This window comes from Phoca vitulina, unplaced genomic scaffold, assembly GCF_004348235.1.
Source record: "Phoca vitulina isolate PV1807 unplaced genomic scaffold, GSC_HSeal_1.0 scaffold2, whole genome shotgun sequence".
Lineage (NCBI taxonomy): Eukaryota > Metazoa > Chordata > Mammalia > Carnivora > Phocidae > Phoca > Phoca vitulina.
The window spans coordinates 30,271,572-30,297,767 of NW_022589705.1; the positions used below are offsets into that span (position 1 = coordinate 30,271,572).

Here is a 26,196-nt window from a genome sequence, read left to right on the forward strand (position 1 = left end):
GTTAATCATTTCCAAAGGTCAGTTTCTCCCTCCCCCTTGGGTCCCCCATGGCCTCTTCTTTGGTTGAAATCAAATAAAACTATATAGCCTGTGTATATATTAAAATAAGCTCAGAACTATGTCTTTCGTTCTTTACTTAAAGCCTTATGAGAGTTATAACCATTTTTATTGAATAACACCCAAGGCAATAACTTGGAAAGCTGCTTTGATGAGAATACAATCGCATATGCAATAAATTCAATAGACCTCTGTTACAAAACTAATGTCAGGGGACAAGGATAATACCCACATTTTAATGCTAACTCTTACAGTGAACAAAGATCTCTTAGAGCACTAGCAGTGGGATTTGATCTGTAGTATAGTTAACCAAATGGCAAGAGGTGAAGAACTTTACAATAGGGGCTTCATATATAAAATGCAGCTTGATCTTTAGTCATAAGAAAGCAACCTATTCTGAAAAGATAAGGGGAAATAAAAATTAATCAAAGTAACTAAGCAATTGCTTCATATAGACAGTTATACCAATCTCCTTTCCTCTACCTGGGGCTATTTTTCCTCTACAGTAAAACAAGCTTTTCTTGACTCTGGTTCACCCTTGCGCTTGCTTTGCTTTTAAAGAAATTATCTTGGAGAATAATTTTTATTATTTTGTCCATAACCAAAGCTTAAGGGTTTCCTAACTTCCTTCCAAAAATGAGTATTATAAAAGATTTTTTTGTCTGTTTACCATGTAAAAATCTGATCTGTATTATACAAAAACTCAAAGCATTTTTAATAGTTCTGATGTTAATTTGACTTTATTGGTATGTTTTTGTAAAGTGTAAAGGCCATGGATCTTATATCTAAGTAGGAAGGTATCCTGTACATTTGTTCATATTAATTTTGTTCCATTCTTTTTCTTGTCTGCTCTCTTTTTCCTGTTTAAAATACAGTGTGTTACAACTATAGTGAGGCAAATGATTCCTATCAAACCCACTGCTGTCAAAACTCCTTTCAATATAAGGTTGTCTCTGTCAAGTGTAAGAGCAGAATTTGGGGGAATAAACAGAGATGCTTGGGCAATGTTAGATACAGCAGACTTTAAGGAGTTCCTATCTATTGCTCGTATTGCCACATAAATTCTGTGGCTTTCTTGTGTCTCTCCATCAGGTTGGTGGTCAGGTCCATTTGTGAAAAGCCTTGGTGAGAATGTAAATACCTCCTTGGTGCCAGCTTGCTGAGGATTTAGCTTTGATGCATTCACTAAAATGGCATTGTTAAAATCATCTTGAATATTCTGTAAACTTTTACTGATTCTTATTTCATAGCTGTTAGCTGAAATTAAAAAATATAAATGGAAAGGTTAAGTCCCTTGGGGAGGTTTTCTAGTTTATTAGAAATGACTAATGAGAATAGCAACAAAAAGTCAAAATACCTAGAAATAAACATAACAAAAAATTGCATATGAACAAAACTTTAAAACACTATATAAGAACTCATATTGAAACCTGGACAAGAGGAAAAGCTTATTATGTTTTTTGAATAGGAAGATTCAGCATAATAAAGATGTTATTTTTCCGTAAGTTATTTTATAAATTTTACATGATTCTATTAAAAGTGCCTCTAGTTTCTATTTTAACAAGCTTATTGTAAAGCTAAATGGAAAATAAATAATCAAGCTTGGCCATATAAAGACTAAAAAATAGCAATGTGGAAGGACTAAACCTATCAGATATAAAAACACTGTAATGCTTCTATAACTAAAAATTGCAGTACTGGTGCATGAATAAACTAATACCTAAAAATAGGCCACAATACATCCAGGAATTTGGTGTATGATAGAAGTAGAATTCAAATTAATGGGAGAAAATACAAATTTCTTGATAAATGATGTTGTGACAATTGGATAAAATGATGTAAAAAAATAAAACTGGATCCATATCACAAACATTTTTTTCAAGATAAACTCCACAATGATCAAAAAGTTTGATGTAAAAAATTAAAATATTAAGTATTTAGTAGGAAACAATAGATAAATTCCAGTATAGCCTTGAAGTAGGAAAGGCCCTTCTAATTAAGACTCAAAATTCAGAAGCCATAAACAAAAACTTTAAGTACATAAAATGAAAAACTTCTACATGGAAAATACCTTCTTAAGTAAGACATAAGCATAATGTTAAGTGACAAAAATATGTGTTACTTAAGTCAAAGGTAAAAGTTTAGTTCTGAGTTCTGGTAATGGCTACATGGCTTAGACTAACTCTCTAGAAGATAACATGTATGAACTCTGAAGAAAGCAAAAAACAAAACAACAAAAAACCCACAAAGCTATTGAAGCACTGGATTCAGATAAAAATAGGCAGAAACCAGAGGCATTACAATCCTTAAAAGAAGGAAATCAGAGTAGGAATGATTCATGTTTGTACAGCTTTTCCTCTTACTTTTTTTTAAAGATTTTATTTATGTATTTGACAGAGAGAGACACAGTGAGAGAGGGAACACAAGCAGGGGGAGTGGGAGAGGGAGAAGCAGGCTCCCTGCTGAGCAGGAAGCCCGATGCGGGGCTCGATCCCAGGACCCTGGGATCATGACCTGAGCTGAAGGCAGACCCTTAATGACTGAGCCACGCAGGCACCCCTAGCTTCTCCTCTTAAAGCACTTCCCTCTCCTGTACAGATACGATAGCTGGAATGGAAAGCCAACTACCTTCTGGATCTGAAAAATCAGAAGACAGTATGGGATTGCCCGAGTAGCTAAAAGTTGAGGGAGCCAAAGAGGGACCAGCCCCAAATCTATGCATTAACTTTTTTCAAACCATTGGAAGACTTCTAATTATTCATGTATGGGTGAAACATTAAGAGCTTAAGGGACAAACAGCAACTAGAAGCCTGAAAAACTGAGCAGAGTTTTATGCTAATGCTCACCAAGGGTATAGAGTTTGGAGTGTGAGTCTTGTCAAGTTAGAGGATCATGGTAAATATCTGAAGATAGCCACTAAAACACTGAAAGAGCCATGCTTTAAGAATAAAGATTGGGTTTCAGAATTAAGGGATATGCCCTGGATTAAGAGCAAAACTGAAATAGACGAACCCTAGTCAAAAGTAAAACCAAGCCTCCTCAAATTCAAGGTGAACCAAACTATGTATTAAAAAAATTTCAAAACTCTTGGGGTGCCTGGCTACCTCAGTCAGTTGAGCGTCTGCCTTTGGCCCAGGTCATGATCTCAGGGTCCTGGGATCCAGTCCCTCATAGGGCCATCTGCTCAGTGGGGAGCCTGCTTCTCCCTCTGCCCCTTCCCCCACTCTCATGTGCTCTCTCTCTCTTTCTCTCTGAAGGGAAAAGAAAGAAGAAAGGAAGGAAGGAAGGAAGGAAAGAAGAAAGAAAGAAAGAAAGGGAAAGGAAAGGAAAGGAAAGGAAAGGAAAGAAAAAGAAAAAGAAAGAGAAAAAGAAAGAAAAGTTTTCAAAACTCTTCGGAAGAATATAATAGATTCCAGAGTCTATAATTTACTACCACATGCCCAATATACAATAAAAAAATATCCCTAGACATGCAAAGAAGTAGAAAATGTAATATATAGTCAAGAAAAATATCAGGAAATAAAATGAGTCACAAAAGACTGAGATTTGAAATTAATAGCCAAGGACTTTAAAATAACCATGATGAGGAGTGCCTGAGTGGCACAGTTGATTAAGTGTCTGCCTTCAGCTCAGGTCATGATCCGAGGGTCCTGGGATTAAGCCCCACATCAGGCAGGGAGCCTGCTTCTCCCTTTCCCTCTGCCTATCGCTTCACCTGCTTGTGCTCTCTCTCTGTCTTTCTCTGTCAAATAAGTAAATAAAATCTTAAAAAAATAAAATAAAATAACCATGATGCATATGTTAAAAGTCAACAGGACAAGTTGTATATAGTGAATGAAGAGATGGAAAATTTGAGGAGAGACATGGAAACTTAAAAAAAGAAGAAAATGAAAATTCAAGAATTGGAAAAAAAACAGAATGACAAAAATTCATTTGAGAAGATTAATAGCAGATTGGACACAACAGAAGAAAAAAATCAATAAGCTTGAAGACAAGTCCATAAAAATCAAACTGTAGCACTCAGGACAAAAGAGAAAAATTGAACAGAATTTCAGTGATCTTTGTGATATACTGACATATCCATTTAGTGTATGCGGGTATAATATAATATATAATGTAATATGTAATATAATCATATCATATCATATCATATCAATATTAGCCAGGAAGAAAAGAAGAAAAAGAATAGAATAGAAATTTTTTGAAGACATATTAGCTGGAAATATTCCAAATCTGGTCAAAAAGAATACAGATCCAGGAAACTCAGCAATCCCCAAACAGAATATGTATCAGGAAAACCACACTTAGGCACATCACATTCAATTTGTTGAACACCAAAGATAAAAACAATTTAAATCAGCCAAAGGGAAAGAAAGACACTTTATACTTAGGAGAATAATAGTAAGAATGATAGCGGACTTCTCATCAGAAAAAAAATTGGGGCCATAAGATAATGAAATAACATATTTAAAGTACTGAAAGAAAAATCTATTGCCCTGGAATTTTATATCTAGTGAAAATGTACTTTAAAACTTAAGGCGAAATGAACACATCTTCACATAATTGAATCCTGAGAGAATTTCACCTGAAGACCTGAGCTACAAGGTAAATGATGATAGATAAAAATTCAGACCTACAGGAAGGAAGAAGACCAGAAATGGTGACTATATGGGTTACAAAAAAGGGTCATTTTTTTCTCCTTAAAATTTATCAAAAAGACAACTGATTGTTTAAAACAGAAGCCATAACAATGCATTATGGGCTTTATAAAAATGTAGCAGTACAATATATGACAGCAGGGCGCCTGGGTGGCTCAGTTGGTTAAAGCAACTGCCTTCGGCTCAGGTCATGATCCTGGAGTCCCAGGATCGAGTCCTGCATCGGGCTCCCTGCTCAGCAGGGAGTCTGCTTCTCCCTCTGACCCTCCCCCCGCTTTTATGCTCTCTCTTGCAAATAAATAAAATCTTAAAAAAAAAAACAATATATGATAGCAGGACCACGAAAGATGGCAGAGGGTACAAGGAATTATACTTTTGAAAGAGTCTCTCATTATATGTGAAGTGGTATGACATTAATTCAAGGCAGACTATGATAATTTAAAAAACAACTGCATGTTATAGAACAGCTAAATTTGGAGAAGCTGAGGGCAGGAAGTTTATTATTTTGATTTTCCTTATATTGTTTTGATTTTTCAAAATTGGAGTAAGATACACATAACAAAATTTATCATCTTAACCATTTTTAATGTGTACAGTTCAGGGTATAGTTCAGTACTTTTTAAGTGTTACATTTACATTGCTGTGCTGTTTTGATTTTCAATCATGTGAATGTATTACCAACTCAAAAATAAAATTATGAATAACAAATAGTTATGCAAAAAATGGAAGCCACCTGTAGTACTAACCCACTCTAATAATATCATAATTCTTATCTAAAATGGCCAAAATTAGATTTAACAATGAATAGAGCAGCTTCAAAGGAGGATTTTATTCTGAGGAATGAAAACTATAGGGCATTCCAAGTTTTAATTAAAAAATGAAAATATTTTGATAACTATGTTTTTGAACAGTTTCCAAATCTATAATAATTTTTGATAGTGAGACTATTTCTATTCCTGAGTAGTAATTAGAATAAAGCACCCTTAGAGAAGGTTGTCAAAACAAAATAGGCTGTATATTCAAATTTATCAATCAGCCAATTCCCCCTGAGTGAACCCACTTGGAGCTGAGTTGCTTCCTGCTGTGGTTCAAATATAGGAGGACAGATATGGGTGAGAAGCTAGGCTGACCATCCACTCTATACTCACAGTGGAACATATCCATTGTTCCTATGTCCATTGTTCTCTCTGGAGAAAGCCCTCTCCATAGTGCTTTCCCAGAGTCTTCTCCTAGATAATGAAACAAGTAATGTTTCATAAGCCTTAGCATTGACAAAGATTTTCCACATCCACAGCTCTCTCTGGGTGAAATTAATCATCTCATTTTAAAATAAAAAGTAAGGACTCAGGAAGTTAAATGTGCTACCATGGTGAATAGTTAGGAAATAGTAGTGCTGGAAATGAACTCATTTCTTCCAACTCTAAATCCCATTACTTTCTACCATGAGCACCTAGAGCAACTGCAAAGACTCAAACTCAGCTCACACATTCATGGAGAAACACCTTCCATTTACAGTACTTGTTATGTTCCCTCTCTCCTTGTGAGAAAAAGAAATCAGGCTGGTTCTGCATCTTTGACCTCTTAGGTATATATCTCTAGGTTTGGTCTTTAACTCTTTTTTCACAGTATATTTTAGCAAATGAAAGTAACTCTATGGCCTTGGGCAAGACACTTAAACTCTCAGGGTCATTCCCTTACATTTGAAACAAGGGGGTCAGACTAGCACATCTTTAAGATCCCTTCTGTCTCCAAGATGTTATAAATGCTGATATTTACTGAACACTTAGTATGGACCAGACATTGTTTTAATCCCTTTCTGTGCCTCACTGCATTCAATTCTCTTAACAACGCTCTGAGATAGCTACTCTTACCATCTGCTTTTGCAGATTAATAATCAGAAGTTGAGAGAAATTAAGTATGCCTCAGGTTACACAGGTAACAGGTGGTGTGTCTGATTCCAAAGCCCAATCCCTTAACACTATGCCGTGCAGCCTCCCACTCGGCTACCCTCCCTCCTATTTCTTATTTCCCAATAACTGTGCTACTTTTCCAGTTACTGAGGCTTACATCTTCATTAGCATCTTTACCAGTAGATTCCTAGTAGGGAAAGCTCTGGGCTTGGACTGAGGACCGAGACAGGAAGTTGAAGACTTGGTCCCATCTTCAGGGAGTTCTCTCAATTGTCAACAGTTGCTACTTCCTCTCTTCATTTGAAATACAATTCATCCCCTAAAGATTATTTTAGGTCTCTCCTACATTCAGTGTTCTTCCAGCTTAGTAGTATAACTGAGGGTTAGAGGAGGGGGTCGTGAGAAGAACAGTTGCTGTCACTGAATAGCTTCTTCAGAAGCAGCACATTTTCAACAACTTTTAAAGATAGTAAGTTGTCACAATAGTTGTATAAGAACATGATGAAACGATGTCAGAGGAAGAGTGTGAAAGTCAGGCAGTTCGGCTCACGGGGAAGGTAGTCAGTGCAGGGAAGGAGGTACAATATTGGTGCTTTTTGGAGTCTGGCCCCCCTCCAAAGGCTCTGCCCAGGCCCCTGGTGTAAGAACCTGACTTCTCTGCTCCCACACACACTGATCTCTACAGCCTTTTAATTTCTGTGGCTTTCAAACCATACAAATGGCATTGTGTTAAACTGTGGGTTTTGACCATTTTATGCCTTTTTTTCTCAGTATGCAATTATAAATTCTTGGAGTGCAAGGACCATCTTAAATTATGCTTATATAATGTTTAGTGCTGTGCTGGGCATTAATAGTAGCTTAGTAAATATATTTTCACTTTAATTTCTTTTTTTTAATATTTTATTTATTTATTTGTCAGAGAGACAGAGAGAGAGAGAGAACACAAGCAGGGGGAGTGGCAGGCAGAGGGATAAGCAGGCTCCCCGCTGAGCAAGGAGCCCAATGCGGGGCTCCATCCCAGGACCCTGGGATCATGACCTGAGCCAAAGGTGGATGCTTAACAGACTGAGCCACCCAAGTGTCCCTAATTTCTAAAAAAAAATACAAAGGAGATGCAGAACATGCTTGGTACTCAGTTTTAGCAATTATTTTACCCCAGACTTTTAATGAAAACCCAAGGAAGTAACCCATTTCCGTAATGCCTAGCCTGTATACATAATGGTGATCTGATAATATTTTGTTTATTCCACATAATTGGTCATCTTTTCTAGGATATTGTGTATAGTAAAGAGCTGCCATCTGGATAAATACTGATATGCTTGTCCATATATGAGATATTCACTTATTGCTAACAAGGTTCTTAAGAATAGTCACATTTTTAATAATTGTAAAGCCAGAGACATGCCCCCGTTATTTTTAACTCTGGCCATAGAGGTGAGGACAACGCCTTTCTAGACAATAATTTGTGGGGAAAAAATAGGGACTGAAAGCACATGTTTATGAATTAAACAGGTGCCTATTTGCTAGTTGGTCTATTCATGACTAATTGGTCCATTTTGCCATTGCTGAGTCATCAAATCAGTTATGAGAATAATTTCAGTAACTTAATACACATCCAGGCATCCCCCCCACTTATCTTTTGTGTTTTATGGTTTTGATATTATAACAAGCCAGATCTGCTTCAAGCATCCTGCTCATCAGTGAAGTTGCATGAAGATCTTTCTATTCCCTTGATTAAGGCCGACTGTGATACCAATTCTAAAGTCCCATATGGTTGTATCTCTTCTTTTCAAGCCATTAATAACCACTAACACTGCACACTTTCTTTCTACTCTTATACTTCAGCAGTGTAGTTGAAATAACTAGGGCTCTTCAGAGGAACAGTTTCCAGTAGTAATGGGAGCCTAAGCTGGCATTTGTCTCTTTCAGCACACTGGGGGCTTCTGAGGCACCGAGGAAGGAGTGAGAACACGGTTCTCACTAGGTGCCACTAGGTGGCACCACTCTTACCTTTAAATACAGATGGGAGCGTTTGTGGCTCCTTACTCTAAATGTTAGAGAAGGCAGGAGCAACACAAACCAGCAGCCCAGTAAACTTGGAATACTTTCTCTAACCCCTCTGATTTTATATATGTCACTTCATTTCCTCTTTACGATACCTTATGAAATAAATATTTGTAGTCCTATTTTCCATATAAGGAAACGGAGGCCAATGGAAGCTAAGCAACTGGCCAAAGGTCAAACAGCTGGCTTTAAAGCCAGAGTGGGAACAATTTTTTCCTGACATGTAAGTTACAGTTTTTTCCTTTATACAAAGGACATATCCATCCCAGAGTTTCAATCATTGCACATCTCCAATCTTTAAATTAGGAGAATCCTTAATTCAGAGTATGAAGTATTTCACTTCCTTCTCCTCTGACAAGAAGGGATAGATTTTGATAAAAGAACTGGAAGACAAAGCGACAATACTGATGTTCCTCAGCAGCACAAAATTATTTGTAATTGAGATGCTTTCTGGTGAATGTAGTAAGTGGATGATAGAGAATTATAAGCCAGGTAAAGATGACCCATGTTGGAAGCAAGACTGGCAAAGGCCCAAGGTGGTCACTGTTATTGACTGATATTGACAAAATAAGCTTTCAGTAGAGAAGGTTGGTTTCTACAGGCATCTCAATCAGAGGCAACAGGAAATAAGTTATTTAATGTATAACCAACGATAACCATGTTTTGTTGATGGCAAAGCTGTTAGAAAAGTTATTCTCTGAGGAAAGTTATTTTGTTGAGTTGCTACAGGGATCCAGAAATGGTGCTGGAAGCCTGAACCTGGTGTAGGCCTTAGAAAAGGGAATGTTAAGAAAGAACTTCATCAGTGTCCACCCACACAAGGATAAGGAAGCCCACATAATGAAAGTGGGTCTAGTCTCCCTAACAAAAGTGATGGCCACAAGTGGGGGTGGAAAATGCACCAAGTTTTGCATGACTTACGGGAATTATTCCCCTAACCCTGACTTGTAAATCTTTGAATTCACTATCCACTATCTAATCTTCAGAAAACTAAATACCTCCAGTATTTGGAAGCCCATGCTCTGTAATGCAGAACCCTTCTGTAGACTAGACTACTCTTGCACATGGTATTTATGTTTCCAATCAAGATTTCTAGATGATCAGTGTCAGTTCATTTACCAGGGCCTTCTCAATTCTGGGGGAGCTGACGAGCTCCCATTCTTACCTCTAGCATATAAGGCCCCATCAACAACTCAAAGCTTTTCATAACAATCCTCTGCAGCTTTGTCAGCTTGAAGCCCCCAAAGCTATTTTTACCCAGCTAACCCCTGACATAGTTATTGGAAATGCCACCTTGTAGAAACACAGGTAGTGAAGCAAGAAACCTACCGTGGCCTTGATCATAGTCTTCTCCAGGTGCTGTCCAAGATAAAGTCACCTCCTCTTCCACTTCGACAGCGTGCAGGTCAGTAATTTTGCATGGTGGAAACACGTCAGGATGGGGGCCAGCTGGAACTCCTAGCACGGAAAAGGAGCCTCCTGAACTTACTCGGCTAAAGCCCCACTTTGGCTCCTCCTCTCTCCTGCCCGTGGATTTTCTTGGGGCATTCATCTGAATGTTGCCTGTGACCAAGAAAAGAACGGCCAAAACCACAGATGACAATCTCCTGAGTAACTTGTTTTTGAGAGACTCTGAGGAGACATTTTAAAACCTTTTTTTCTTTACTACATCCTTAGAATGACTGAGTTTGTTTATTCCACAATTCATTCATTCGTTTGTTCATTCATTCATTCATTCATCCGTCCTTTCACTAAATAAATATTTTGAAGGCAGTGATCACAGATAAAAGAGTATTCCTCTTGGGATTTATAGTCATACCAATAAAACTATATTTATAAGTCATGATAAACATAAGAAGGAAAAAGGGCAGGGTGATGTGAAGAAAAATAACACAGATACATAATTTGTAGTGGTATCAAGGAAGTAATATTTAAAGGCATCCTAAAGGGTGAGTAGGAGTCAGCCAGGCAGAGTGGAGGTAATAATATCTCAGGCAGAGGGAACAGGTTGTATAGACTCTGAGGTCCTAAAGAGCCCTGCAAATTAGAAAAATTTAATTAAAGCAAGGACGAGAATAGTTGGAGATAAGACCAGAGAGAGAAGCTCCTAGAGAGCCTTGCAGGTCACTCTAATGATTTTAGAGTTTAATCTTATGAGCTGTGGGGAAGCAGAGCAGTGACATGATCACATTTACTTCCTAACAGGTCACTGTGGCTGCTCTCGTTAAAGAATGGGTTCTAGCACAGCAAGCAGTGGGCCATTAAGACAGCTACTGCAGCAGTCCAGACGGGGACATGGCAGGGTGGGCTGGGTGACAACAGTGGGGAGGAGGGCAGCAGTAGGCAGTTTGAGATGTGATTTGGAGATAAAATCAATAAAAGCTGGTGATAGGTTTGAGTATGGAATGGTGAAGGAAAGTTGGTAGAAAAAAAAAAGAAAAGAAAAAGAAACAGCTCCCAGGTTTCTAAAATGAGCAACTTGGGAAGAGAAGCAGGCTAAAGGGAAGAAGACTGAAAATGTAAGTTACAAGGTTTGTGATTCCTTTATAACATTTAATTGAAGATGACAAGGAGCCAGTTAGACATAAAAACCAAAAGAGAGGTTTTTATCTAGATTTAATATTTTTGAACTTATGAATTGGGAAGTTATAGGCATATAGACATTATTAAAGCCATATGGGTTAATGAGGTTACCTAATAACAATTTCAACTGTAATGATAAATAGCATTTATTGAGTGCCTGGCTCACTACTTGCCAGGTACTTATTTAAGTATCTTACATGTATTAGCTACTTAATTTTCCTAGCAATGCTATAAGGAAGGTACAGATATTACCCCCCCCCCTTTTTCAAGATGATGCAACTGAAGCAAACAGAAATTAAGTAACTTGCCCAAAGTCGTACAGCTAGCAGTACATGGAGGAGCGAGGTTCCAAACCCAGGCAGAGTGGCTCCAGATGGTAGGGTAAGAAGGTTAGGCCTGAGCTCTGAGAATTGCCAACACTTAGAGGCTTGATAGAAAAGGAGGAGCCGGAAAAGGAGCCTGACCAAAAAAAAAAAAAAAATTCCAGAACATAAGAGGTAATTGTAGAAGCCAGGAGATGACAAAGGCAAAATCAATCAGCTGTTTCAGACACTGCTGAGGACTGACATATATTCTTTGGATTTAACAGCAGAGTGGTCACTGGCGACTAGGCCCAGAGCCATTCCAGTTTTGGGGGGTTTGGGTGGAAGTCAGATTGTGGCGAACAGAGTCATAAATTGGAGGTGTCAAAGTGCAGGCAGCAGGTTTAGACTAATGTCAAGGAAGTCGATGACAGGGAGGTGGACAGTATCTGAAGGGAGACCAACAATAGAATTTTTTTTAAATATGGGATGATAAATCATGCTTGAATGCTGCTCAGAGGGGTCAGTAGAGTGGGACCATGCAAGGGTGAGCTCCCAAGGCCTCTGGATGGGATCCAGAGCAGATCCTGTAGAGACACTGGCCTTTGGAGAGGAGAAGGATGCAGACACTGCTGTGTCTGGGGATTTGGTGGCATTAAAATAGAGCAGCTCCCATTATTTAATGAAGTGTGTGCTCAAGATGGTCTTCTAAAAGTGAGCTGATAAAGTGAATGTTATGTGTAGTAGACATGCCTAGGGAAACCTAGCTTTTTCTTTCTATGCTGCTAAGAGCCTCTACAAAATACACAGTTGGAAGGACAGTTGAATATTACTTTTCTAATCTCACTGTATACCGGATGCTGATAATGTGTATCCTTTAAACTCACGGATTTTAGAAAGATACTAGCCAAGACAGTAACCTTTGAATTCCTCAGTAGGAATCAAGTCTTATTCTACCTGCTATCTATCCCAAGTTCCTAGGACTAAGCCCGTCATCTAGTAAGCCTTCAAAAATGTTTGAGGTATAAATGAAAGAAGGAATATTTATTTATAACTATTATAGCTAGATGCGAAATCATATCTATGCAATAAAATCATGTTACCTTGCAATTTGATTTACACTGGTTTTGAAGTAACCCAAAGTAAATACATAGGAGAGTAAATTATGTTTTAGGAAAAACTAAAATTATCAGGAGACGCAAATTCAGTGGAACATCTTGATTATTTTCTACTTAAAAGTACATAAAGACCAAAAATATAGAATCATGTTATGAAATAGTTATGATTAATTATAGCTGCTAAAATTAATGAAAAGTATTCATAAAGATTCTGCAGTTTTGGAAATAATGTTTAGAAAATTTTGAGATTGTTTAAAATGATTATAGTGATTGTTTAAAATGATTATAGCATATTTTGTTACACTTTAACCACTGCTTCCCTTTAGGAACTATAATAATGGTGTTAAGAAAGACGTGTATCTTCTATTTATTTGGTGCTTTTCTCTTGAAGGAAAACAGGACATCTTCAGGAATCACTCAGTTGTCTGTAACATCCAAACTCATATTTATTCAGGAACTCATTTTTTGTGTGGATTGTTTGGGCTGTTTGCTTCCTTCTTTCAACTGCTAACTACTTTTGCCTCTTTTTCTTGCCTAAACCTCTATAGAGGAAATACAGGAGCTATAAATGAGAAAAAAATCAACAAATCTCTTTAACTGTTAGTAATTCTGATGAAACAGCCACAAGAAAGAGTTCAAAATAATGACTAAAATGAACAAATATCTGTGGAATATCTGTGGGAATTATCTATTGCCTTCTTGATTGACTACCTTGAACCACTGAGGATTGAAGAGATAGCACAAATTATACATTGACTTAAGCATAAAGGGTTTTGAAATTCCATCTCTCTCTTACTCTTCTCTCTCTCTCTCGCACACACACACAGACCAGCGATATATACGTTAAATGATGTTACATAACAGTGCTCATGATTCTTACCGTTTGCTATGTAACCTGGTACATACATAGCACGACTCCCTGGAATAGAGTAGGCTAGGCCGCTTATGCTGGGGGAGTGACTGACATGCACTTTCAAGCTGTATCTGCCATTTACAGCAAAGGAGAAAAAATACCTCGAGTAAATTCCATCATTTTTTATAATATCAGCACCTGCATATATAAAAAGAAAGCTCAATGTCACCACTTGTCATCACAGTTGATTACTAATATTTAATTAAATCATTAAATAATAAGCTTTATTCCCTTCCTTCTTCCCATTTTAGCAAATCCAATCATGGTCATAGCTACTTTTAATATTAAAATCCAATGGCTCCTTAACTTCTCCCTGTGATTCCTTAACCTCCGAAAAATTATTTTCTGAAGGTGAATGAGTTGTGCTTCAGTGCTCATAAAGCATATAATAACCACCTTTAGAGCTCTCCTTCTTATCACTGAAAATAATACTAATTTTTCATGGAAATCAAGCATATTCTTTTTGTTTATGGTTACAGACTCTTTTGAGATAAAAGCTATTCTGTTCCAGGAAATAAATATAGATGCACATATACACATTTCATACAATTTTAAGGGATTTATAAACATCCTGCAGCCCTGATGAAAAAAAAATCTGGTAGTTGATAAAGTAGTGTGAAATTATTTAATTTCCTCATTAGAATGTAACATGGAACCGTTGTTCTAGATTCTGAGGGGTTTGCTGAATGGGGTTTGACAGGCTTTGGTTCCATCCACTGTGCTTTGCTTCAGGAGGCATTTGGAAAGCTTGGCCAGAGCTAGACTTCTTTCCTTGAAGAGCAGTTCAATTCCAAACCAAGTCCAACTGAATGGTGGGGAGGCCCAGACTCCAGGGTAGCAGTGGGAGGTATAGCTTAGCCCAAGTGCAGAACACATTCACTCTTCAAGTGCAGGTGGCCACCCTAGGCAAATGGCTTGTCCTTTCCTCGAGTTAGTTCACACCACATACTCAGCCTTGGACCTTAGCACTGTATCACCACTAAAATGCTCTCAAATCCCTACTGCAGAGGCAGGACTGCTCCTTAATATGAGAAAAGTAGGAGTATATTGAATTAAAATAAAAAGTGCTGAGCAACTTATTATGATAGTAGGTCTAGAAACTTTTTATCTATTGGAAAGAAATAAAATCTTGGTATTTAGAGGTTTACTGATTAATCAGGTCTATCTATTTGTTAAGAAATGATAAAGGAAAAACTCTCTGTGCCACAGTTCCTACCCCCACCTCTTTTAATCCCTGAGTTAGAAAGAAATGGGAAAGAACACTAGCTTGGGGGTCGTGGGACTTGGTTTTAAGGTCTGGATCCACCACTCAGTAGCTGTGAAACAATCTCTCTGAGCCTCAGTTTTCTCATCTATAAAATGGGGAAAACTTATCTCACAGGGCTGTTGTGTTGATTATCTCAGAATGTTCATGAGAAAGCACATTTTAAATTATAAAGGGCTTCATAAGTGTACATTTTATTATTGTTCATGAATTTGGCAGCAGATAAATACTGCTTCCATTATAAAAATAAGTGTTAGCCATTTACATGTGTGTTAAGTATTGGGGAAAAAAACAAACCCTAAATTTACACTTTGATGCTTAAGCAATACTTTCCATTGTTTCTTTCATTAGAGTATAATTTTTTTTTGAGAGAGAAAGAGAGAGAGAATGTGAGCAGGGGGAGGGGCAGAGGGAGAGAGAGAATCTTAAGCAGGCTCCATGCCCAGTGCAGAGCCCAACGCTGGGCTCAATCTCATGACCCTGAGATCACGACCTGAGCCACAATCAAGAGTCTGACGCTTAACCGACTGAGCCACCAGGCGCCCCTAGAGTATAAATTTAGACATCAAATAAATAAAATGGTTCCAGGGAATAAATATAAAAGCTGTTGAGCTGACTCAGTTGATCTCTCCTAAGAGAACAGGATCTATTCTCCAGGTCAGCCCACAGGCTGAAGCAAAGGGGAAGCATTCTGGAAAGTGCATTTTTGGACTATATACAGAAACTAAAAGGTGTAGCCATGGATAAGCAATCAGAGCATGAGACGTTCATTTGGATCCATTCCAACAGACAAAATGAGAGGACTTCTCTGGTGTCCCTCTGAGGTAGATTTGGACTAAAATCCTTTGAATGAACTTTTGTTTCATAAATGTCATACAAGATTGCCATGGCAAGATGCTAACGGGTTGCCAAACCTAAGACTCTTGAAAAATAATTATCTTGGAAACACCTGAGTGCAGGAGTATGGTTTTATTAGTAGATCAAACACTTGTGGCTGCCCACATAGATTTTGAGGCCTATTGTCCTTCTGAGAATGTAGTTTAGGGAAAGAACAGAACAGAAAAGATAAAACAACAAAGGAGTTTGTTTTTAACACAAAAAGTTAGTCAGAAAGAGTCTAGGAGCTGCTATTTCCTGGCCTGATGCTGTGCTGTCTGTGAGGTATGATGTAGAATGTGTAGAATGAGTGCTTGAAGTAGGGTTTTGTTTTCTTTTACTTTGTTTTCCCCGTGGTGGAAAAATCTCTGTCATGATTCCACTAGGCTTGCTGGCCTGGTCATCTTGTGAGCAAATCATACATGTAAATGCACTGGCTCTTCCCTCTTATCAATCCTACTACTTGGCTAAAGAATAGTCTGGGGTTATCTCCCAGTTCGCAAGTTCAGTTTCTAATTCTCTCTTCACTATTGGGCCTGAGGAGACCACCGCTGCATCTTACTTCTTGGGTTTTCATTTGCTATTTTAATTGTCCAATCTTATTATTTCAGTGAATAATACAGCTGGTGAATCTTAGAGGAATATGGGCATGTCACAAGGACATAAAAGCCTGTTCTGTGTGACCTCAGTGAGTTGCTAGTGTCACTGGCCAAATAAAGACCTAGGCGTCAAGCTACTTCCTCCCACCCTTTTGTTCACCCCACAGCCACACTGAGGAACCTCAAGGAGACTCTTCCCAAGTTCACATTCTCTTTCCTTGTGCAGATGTGACCTGTAGCTACTCAGTATGTCAGTGACTCTCTTGAGGACTTGAGAATCTCAAAAGATTTGATGAGAAAAATAATTGAATTGAAGGACTTGTACAGGTAAGCTTAAGATTGATAGTGCAGCATCATAACACAACAACAGCTCTCGAGAGCACGAAAAATGACATGACATTCCTTGTTACCTGCTCCATTGTCAAAAAGGTCCAGTGCAACAGGATCGGCAGCCTCTGGCTCAATTGTAGCAGTAACAGTGGCATTAAGAATGGGATAAATCCCTTTTCTCACATTTGCATAAATCATCACAGGCTGGGGAAAATGGGTGCTATCTCTTTCCACAAAGGCTTCCACAGTAGCAGGGGGCATGGCTGAGCTGGAGGCGCGAGAGGTCACTGTCACTTTCAAGGCTTGAAGAGAATGGTGGGTATTGTTCAGTGTGTAGGTCCAGAGCCCAGGCTGCAAAACAAAGCCTTTTTGTTTTGTCAAATGTGAAGAAAAAAAATCAACCCTTAATTTTAAAGCATAAGTCTGAGCTCCTAGGGGCTTTAATCCTTGTTTTGTTGATGCTGCATTTTCTGAAGTAACTACAGAAGAATGTCAGGGAAAGTAATATTGGTTTAACAATTCATTATTTACATGGTTTTCACAGCACAACCCACTTTTATTGTTAGGTGACTTCTTAGGGAATTATACCATGAACTTATTTGTGGGGAGGACATATTTTAATTCACATTTTTGGAAGATAATGATAAGTGTCCAGCTTCAAAGTATTTTGCAAATATTAACTTGAGCCCCTTCACCCAAAAGACATTTCAATGTTTTTATTCCTTTTCTACAGTTGAGAAAATTATAGCAAATTAAGTGGACAATTATGATTTATGTGAATAACTGGATTAAAAAGAAGTAGTATCCTTCCTTCCCTTCATGTCCCTCAACCCCCACCCTGAATATCCAGAAATCTCAAACAACAAAACCCACATACACTATTAGAGACCAAGAAAAGGAACACTGTTTTTTAATAAGTCAGGATTCTACAATGCCTGTGTTGAGTAATTTGTAGAAATATTGCTAAATGCCATTCTCTTTTGCCTGTCTAGGCTGCCTGGGGGAAACCTGCAAAAGAATGTCAGAAAGAAAAAAAGCTTAAACTATAAATAACAGAAATTTGTTCTTTGGATAAGATTATATATAAATACCCCTTTCTTCCCCATTCTTGCTGTTGCTTTTTTTTTTTTTTTGAGAGAGAGAAAGAGAGAGAGAGAGAGCACACACAAGCTGAGGGAGGGGCAGAAGGGGACAGAGAGAGAATCTCAAGTAGGCTCCATGCCCAGCACAGAGCCCAACTCGGGGCTCAATCTCACAACTGCGAGATCATGACCTGAACCTAAACCAAGAGTTGGTGGCTTAACTGAGTGAGCCACCCAGGCACTCCACTGTTGCTTCTTATTAAACCCTAGAAGTAACAGGAGGAACACAGTACAGCTCGAGGGGAAAGAGAAAGCAGCAAGGGGTTAAGTTGTGACTCAACGTGGAAAATTAAGATGCCACCACACCCTAGTCAGCCTTCTTCATTGGGATTCATGAGCTTGGCCATTTTCCTGTGCTAGTGTCATAATTCAAGTATCAAGATCATCTATTTATTCTCTTTTTTGTTTGGAATCATAACATTAGTAACAAACAGTACAAATCGCCATATCAAAACCTTCTCTTTGGGTGTAATGTGTGTTTTGCTGTAGGACACCTCGTGCAGACTAAGAGGTCAGGCAAAGGCAGCAAAAAGTAGGTAAAATGTTCTTGGCTCTTGTGCAAAGAACATGATGTGAAAAGAACATGATGAGTTGAGAGAAAAGTAAGGAGGAGCAGAGCAGAGAATGTTTGGGAAGAGGGTTAAGAAATAAGCTTGGGCAAAAGTTAGAACATAAACTGCCTGATATGTAACATAACCACATAGATTTTATCCTGAGACCACCAATTAGTTTTGAATAGGAGATAGGCTTGATCAGATTCGTGCTTCAGAAGAATCACTGGGGTAGAGGTGAAACAGAGGCAGGGAAACCCTAGGAGAGGCTGCAACAGGGATCTGGGAGTGGGGAGGGCCGAAGGTGCTGGGGAAGGACTGCACTCAGGCAGTGCATGGGTGGACCTCATCAATTCACCACCCTCCTGAGAACCACTAGCAATTTCCTTTCCCTTTAGGATTCAAGCTCTTCTTGCCTTTACGGGCATACAGAGCCCTTGCTGACATGGTTTCTCTTTGTGTCTAACCTCATCACTTCCTCTCTTTCCTTCCCCTAAATCTCCACCTTATATACTGCTGTGTAGTTCATCCATGTTGACCTACTTGTAGTTCTATGAAGAACTATATTCTATTTTTTTCTGAGCGTTTCTATGTGCTATTTCCTCTGCCCAGAATGGCATTGACACCTCTGGTCTCTTTATCCTCCATATTTCCATTTTGATGTTTTTATTTCCAGGAAGCAGTCACCTTCCCTGGAAGCCTGTGCATCATTCCTGTATGCTCTGAGTGCCCTGTTCTTATTCCTACCATGGTATTTTATTGTAAAGCACCCAGAACAAGACCCAGCACATAGAAGATACTCAAAACCATATGTATTGCATATATTCATATTATAAATTCTAGGTAGAGTTTTTTTTTTTTTTACTAAGCATATAGATAACTATGTGTGAATTTTGTAAAGAAGAAAGTAAGCAAAAATAAATTATTTGTACTGCATACATACTAATTTCCACTGTTGAAGAGAGAAGACTTTGGTATCCATTATTTAAAGTTTTGAACATAACTTAGTTGTTTCTCTTACATTTTTAACATTCACAAAATGCCTTCGTATGAATTTAAAGTAAAATTTTGATCAGAATAGGATTTCTTTATACAGTGCATTTAATTATGTGATTCGATTGAAAGTTATGTACTTGACTAAATGTCGTCATTATGAACAAGCTCACAACACCTACCTTAGCAGTTCCTGGAACACGGAGGCGAGCAGTCTGCAAAGCTGGATTGGTGGTAAAATTATTTGCATAGTATTTTCTTCCATTAGGATCAAATAATGCAATCTCAGGGGGACCACTGGTCTGCCATGTGACTAGAAAGGTAGTGTCATTGCCCACACTGTTATCCAGGGTCACAGTGTTTTTCAGTTGATGGTGAGGTTTAACATTTTCACCTGCACTTTCAAGCTATTCAAGAAAATACACATATATGTGAAAGTTTCTAGTGTAGGCATAAACATTCCATCTTTTTCTTTACTTCTGGACAAACAAAAATAAATGGGCAAAAATAAAAATAATTTAGTTCTGACATGTACTATATTTAGATAAATAACTTTTCATACAAATACCTCACCAAAGCAAAATATTGTATATTATAGGAGTACAGAAGATATAAAATAGTCTATTATGGTTAATACAAATGTCACTTCATTATTTTTTACAGAGAGATTTTAGCTGTTCTCATACTAATTCTCATCCAAATCAATAGTAGCCTCGGATCAGCAATTATAATAACAAGCTTTTAAAAAAAATTTGTTTGTGAATGTGCTTAAGCGGTTTAATTTATATGTTATCTCTCCAGATACTTTTATGGGCATGGAGCCTAGTGCGAGACTTGAACTTATGACCCTGAGATCAAGACCTGAGCTGAGATCAAGAGTCAACTCTTAAATGACTGAGCCACCCAGGCACCCCTACTTTTATATATTTTAATAAGAAATAAAACACTGAGTTTCAGGGGGCTTGGGTACATTAAAATAATTATTTAGCCATTCACAATAAGCCACGTGCACATGTGTGTGTGTGTGTGTGTGTGCATACAATACATACAGAGTGCAGACAGATGACGGCACTGTGCTAAATGCTTTACATATATCATCTCACTTAATCCTTATGAAAACCCTCTGAAGTGAGTACGGTTGTTATCCACATTCGCAGTTGAGAAGACCGCGGCTTAGAGAAATCATTTGTCTAGTTGTCACATGGCAAGGAGCTGAAACTGGGATAGAGCCCAGGCAGGCTGACATCAGAGCCCCTACATTTAATCACTCTGTAGTCACTACAGACACAAGTCAGTAAATAACTTCAAAAATTTTATTTATTAAATAAACACACTGTGTAACGCTCTATAATATTGCTCAAACTTGGAAAGCATATAAAATTTTTGGTAGATGACAGCAAAAACACTGTGGATTATTTGTTCAAGTCCATTTTACAAGTGTTTGTGGTCTGCTGACTACTGGGGCACATTCTGTGCTGGGCCTGCCCTGTTGAAGGGGATTTAGATGTAGTTTCTGCCCACAGTCTAGTGGGGCTAATGACATACAACTGGGGAGAGGTGGCCAAGTTTGGGAACATGAGGCTAATTTGAGTCATATGAATAATATTTTGTTAAATTTTTAAAAAAACTTTTTTGAACTTTTGTTTTTATTTCACATTATTAAAGAAGAAATCACACGGTAGATAATTTGGAAGAGCCCAGTGTAATCTAATTTATAATATATGTTCTCATTTATGGTTCACCTTTTTTCACTTCTAATGATGGAATTGTGGTATTGCCTTACTGTGTACATATAATACATATATATAATCTTCATGGTAAATATTTCCTAAGAATAATTTAACTGCCTTCATTGTTCATATCAAGTCATTAACTTGGCAGGTTCACTTACCATCTGTAAGGAAACATCAGATTAAAATTTTGTCCAAACCCTCAGTTATGTTCAAAATATCTTTAAAGTACTTAGAAAAAATTTGGCCTTTTGAAAATGGCTTAATCGATTAGAGGAAGCCTTTGTGAGCAAAGTCAAGTAAATTGCAGTAGTCAACGAGATATTTAAAATTTTTTAGAATTTAATGAAATAGTTGATACTGTTAATATGAGGGAGGAGCTTCAAAGAAGTTTTTAAAGAAGCCAAAAAAGGATTATGACTGATGAAAAGTTATTATAGAACTAAAATAAAGACACGGTTTCTTACTTCTTGGCCTTACTTCCATCCCACCTCCACTCCCAGTTTGAGCTACTAGGAAGGAGCACACTCTGCTTCCAGACCTTAAAAGGCTGAGGTAGCAATTACAGGAAATTATTCCTAGGGTGGAGAAGAACAGACATCACGTAAAAGTGAAGTGAAGTGAAAGTGAAGACCAAGAAGCTCATTAAAAGGGGAGCCTGGGTGGCTCAGTCGTTAAGCGTCTGCCTTCGTCTCGGGTCATGATCCCAGGGTCCTGGGATTGAGCCCCGCATCGGACTCCAGCCCCGCATCGGGCTCCAGCCCCGCATTGGGCTCCCTGCTGGGAGGGAAGCCTGCTTCTCCCTCTCCCACTTCCCCTGCTTGTGTTCCCTCTCTCGCTGTCTCTCTGTCAAATAAATAAATAAAATCTTAAAAAAAAAAAAAAAGAAAAAGCTCATTAAAAGCCTTCTGTGCAAGAATTATTCCATATTCAAATAAGGTTAATGAGGCAGTTAGCACAATTCATCTCTTTTTCTTGCTTCCTTCTCCCTGCCCCGCAGCCCCATCTGTAAGTGTAATACCAAGGAAATCCTGACCTGAATACGTTGTTGAAAAATGTCTCCGGTTCCAGAAGAAATTCTACTGAAAGCATCAATCATGCTGTTGGAGTTTGATTTATCTGGAACAAAGAACTTTAAACCTCCTGAAATACATGATTGGGATGTTAACGATTAAAATGTATAAAATAAAACAAAAAAATAACATTTTAGGTCTTTTCCAACAACCTTTCTTATGAAAGAGGGCTAGTGTTGGGGAAGGACTTGTGCTTGACTTGCTTTGCGTGGCATCCTACCAGCCACATGGTAAGCACAGAGGTGAGTGGTTTTGTCTGTTTTGTTCACAGCTGTAATGTCAAGGTCTAAACGTCTATCTGGTACAGGATAAAAACTCAGTAAATTATTTATTAAATAGTCTTGTAATTAAGGTAATTTGTAGACAGCCTAGGGTAATTGCCATCTATCATTGGTATATATTTACATTTACATTTATATTCTGATAACATTGTTTTCAAAGATAATTCAATAAAATCTAACTTTCAGTTTTTAAGTCAGCGATACTCATTTTTATTGACTAAGGAATAGAAGATAAAATTATTCCATGCCTCATTTGGAACAAAGAAAATATGTATCTTACAATATGGTATGTGTCCTTATGGAAGTTAGTGCATTTAATCTTTTTTTAAAAATTTTTTTATTCTTATGTTAATCACCATACATTACATCATTAGTTTTAGATGTAGTGTTCCATGATTCATTGTTTGTGCATAACACCCAGTGCTCCATGCAGATCGTTCCCTCTTTAATACCCATCACCAGGCCAACCCATCCTCCCACCCCCCTCCCCTCTAGAACCCTCAGTTTGTTTTTCAGAGTCCATCTTCTCTCATGGTTCGTCTCCCCCTCCGATTTCCCCCCCTTCATTCTTCCCCTCCTGCTATCTTCTTCTTTTTTTTTTTTCTTGACATATATTGCATTATTTGTTTCAGAGATACAGATCTGAGATTCAACAGTCTTAGTGCATTTAATCTTAAACATATTTTTAGCTCTGTGATTATACATGCTCAGATTGGTTTAACAAAGAAATGATAAAATTATATTTTCATTGGATGTATATAATTGGCACCTTCTAAGGAAAATGTTTAAAAGTCAGCAAAATTTGGGGAATTTGGGTGGCTCAGTTGGTTGAGTATCCAACTCTTGATTTTGGCTCAGGTCATGATCTCAGGGTTTTGAGATCGAGGCCAGCGTTGAGCTTTACTGGGTGTGGAGCCTGCTTGGGATTCTCTGTCTTCCTCTCCCTCTGCCCCTCCCCCACTCCTCTCTCTCCCCCTCTCTAAAAAAAAAAGAATCCACAAAATTTTGGCAGATTTTAACAATGATTTTTATGTTGTTTTCCTTAAGATAACTGTTTCTATTTTTTTTCACTTAAGCCACACATTCTATCGACATAATCACTTCATGGTTGTGCTTTGAATATTCAAGTTAAAGGAAATGCTCTAAAATACAAGGTTTTTGAAATATATTTACCTGTATGATGTGATAATTCCTCCAGATTTTCAACCACAGATGAACCCAGGGCAATGGAATGAATGGTTGAACCACTGCTGAGCACGGTGAGTAAGCAGTTGCCAACATGCTCATCATTTCCACTAGTCACTAATATCATCACAGAGCCATAGGCTTTTCCATTCAGTTTTTCAACCACCTGAACATAGAGTATCAGTCATTTGGAAGGAAATATAATTCAAATTGTCTTATTGAACGGAAGAATTCACTCATTCCAGATTCCCCACCCATGAGGCGTATGCGTCTTTGAGGTCCTCTGTGGCTCGCTGCTCTCTGTGCCCATCCCATTCTGTCCTCAACTCACTTCATCACAGGACTTGTCACCCTACGTGCCATTGCTGGTTTCCTTGTAGAGAGGGACTCTTACTGTTTGAATCATCACAACATGACCCTGGTTTAGAATAGGGTCCATGATAGAGGTATGGGAGCACATTCTTATGTGTTATCACTGCCTCTGACATCCAGTGAATGACCAATAAGAGGACTTAGAGCAGTGGTTCTCAACCTTGACTACACAATAGAATTAGATAGGTCTGGAATGACTATACACAGCAGCCAGACATGCTGATTTTGACTGGAAAACCCAAGGGTAAAAATGGCTACAGTTGGGACAGTCCCAGAATGGATAGAGACAGTGTTAGAAATTGTCCAGATGATGCTGAAGTCCCCCAGCCTTGGCCATTGTATTTATTATTTATTTACTCATTCCTTCAACAAGTGTTTATTGAGCAACTGTTATGTGACAGGTACTTTGCTAGGCACATGGGGTTTAATGGTAAATAAGATATGGTTCCTGATCTCAAAAATAATCCATCACTACTGTCTTATAGTTGAGGCTGTTATGACCACACTGTAACAGATAACAATCAGAATCTGTTATCAGAGCAGATAACCCCAAAACAGATAACTACAAAATGAAGGGAAGGAAAGTGATGGTGATTTGAGGCTTGGGGTGCTCTACTGTACCTCGAATCCCTTCTTAAGCCCTGAGCAAATGCTGGTTTCTGCTTCTGCTGACACAGTCATAGGCAGATGTGAAACCAACAGCTTTCGGTCATCATCACTGTTAATTTGGTGTAGTTGGGCTCTGATCTCCCCTTTGCTGTTGAAACTGACGATGCCCACAAAGGTATGAATTTCAACAATCTGCATCAAGTAAAATTCTGCTGCTTGTTGCAGTCGAAGGAGTCTGTCAGCCTATGTCCCAAAAAGGAAAAATAAAGAAAAGTAGTAACATTTGGTTGGTAGACAAAAGTATGACTAAGCAACTCAATTGGCAAATATTTCTGCAAATCATTTAGCAATGTCAGATTGTAATTTTTTGAGCTGTAAATAAAGAGTGATGCAATGCTGGAATCTTGTTTGATTAATTGCAAAAAATAAATGCTTTTCAAGGAGGAGGGGAGTGGTTTAGAACCCTGCCCCCAGCAAGCTGTTCATATTTACCACTCTCTAAGAACACATATTCCCACTATTTCGCCCCAACTCAGAATTCAAGATCTATGAAACCAGTTAAAACTAGATTTGTAAGTGCTTCTTTTAAAATCCAGTCTGGATAAGAGGAAACACTGCAAAGAGACCTGATAGTAGAGAGAAGTAGCAGTTAGGGGTATGTATGCTGGCACTATCCTCTGTTACCATGGTCATCTTAGGTTGGAAACTTCATCTGTAAAGTGCGGATAATAATATTTTTCTTAATTATTCAAATAGAATTGCTATGAGGATCAACTGAGATACATATGTGACAGTACTCTTATACTTTGAAGTGTTAACCAGTTCTAACAAAATATTACTGACCAGGTTTGGGCAGGTGATGTTACTGATGTTCACTAGGATCCCTTGTTTTGAAGGCTGTGGGAGCAGCAAGCTGAGCTTCAGTGACCACCTGCTCAGGGATGACTGTAGTCTCTGTCTCCAACCTAGACATCTCCCTTAATATCTGGACCTACATTCCACATTGCTTAGGAAACATCACCAATTTAATGTCCCATGGGTATCTCAGACTTGACACACTTTGAATTCATTGCCTCTCTTCCCAAATACTGTTTCTCTTACAATATTGGGAAGTAAGTTGGTAGAGTAGATGAAGCAAGGACTTTGAATCTGGCCTTCAGCTTTTGCTAATTATGTGACCATAGAGAAATTACTCATCTTTTTAGCTTCAGTTTTCTCATCTGCAAAACGGATATATAGTCAGCACCCAGTAAATAGCAGCTATCACTAACCATGTCATCAAGTCATCATTCTTTTTTTAAAATTAGTTAATTAATTTTTAAAAAAAATTTTAAATTCTTAATCATGATCTCCACTCCCAACTAGTTAAGCCAAAAGCCTGGAGCTGTCTTTCATTACCCCTCTGTTATCAGCCCCCATATCCTTGAACAGGTCCTATCAGCTCAATGTCTTAAATTTCTCAAATTCATACCATACCATCTCTCCATCTTATCTGCCATTTCCTTAGACACACCCAATGTTATTTATAGCCACATCAATGGATGTATTTCTCCCCCAAAATTTTTTCTAATTTTTCTTGTCAGCCA

General features: G+C 38.1%; 1 protein-coding gene across 1 annotated transcript in view; it reads right to left on the reverse strand.

The window, feature by feature from the left end:
• Window positions 1-690: 690 nt before the first annotated feature.
• Window positions 691-26,196, reverse strand: part of CLCA2 (chloride channel accessory 2) — a 38,498-nt gene continuing 12,992 nt past the window's right edge. The window contains exons 7-14 of the mRNA XM_032393528.1: window positions 24,623-24,853; window positions 23,618-23,795; window positions 22,127-22,233; window positions 19,543-19,767; window positions 16,755-17,025; window positions 13,573-13,743; window positions 10,019-10,252; window positions 691-1,314 (exon numbers count right to left, since the gene is read on the reverse strand). Coding sequence (XP_032249419.1) covers window positions 872-1,314; window positions 10,019-10,252; window positions 13,573-13,743; window positions 16,755-17,025; window positions 19,543-19,767; window positions 22,127-22,233; window positions 23,618-23,795; window positions 24,623-24,853 — 1,860 coding nt within the window. The 3' untranslated portion in view covers window positions 691-871. The remainder of the gene's footprint in view (window positions 1,315-10,018; window positions 10,253-13,572; window positions 13,744-16,754; window positions 17,026-19,542; window positions 19,768-22,126; window positions 22,234-23,617; window positions 23,796-24,622; window positions 24,854-26,196) is intronic.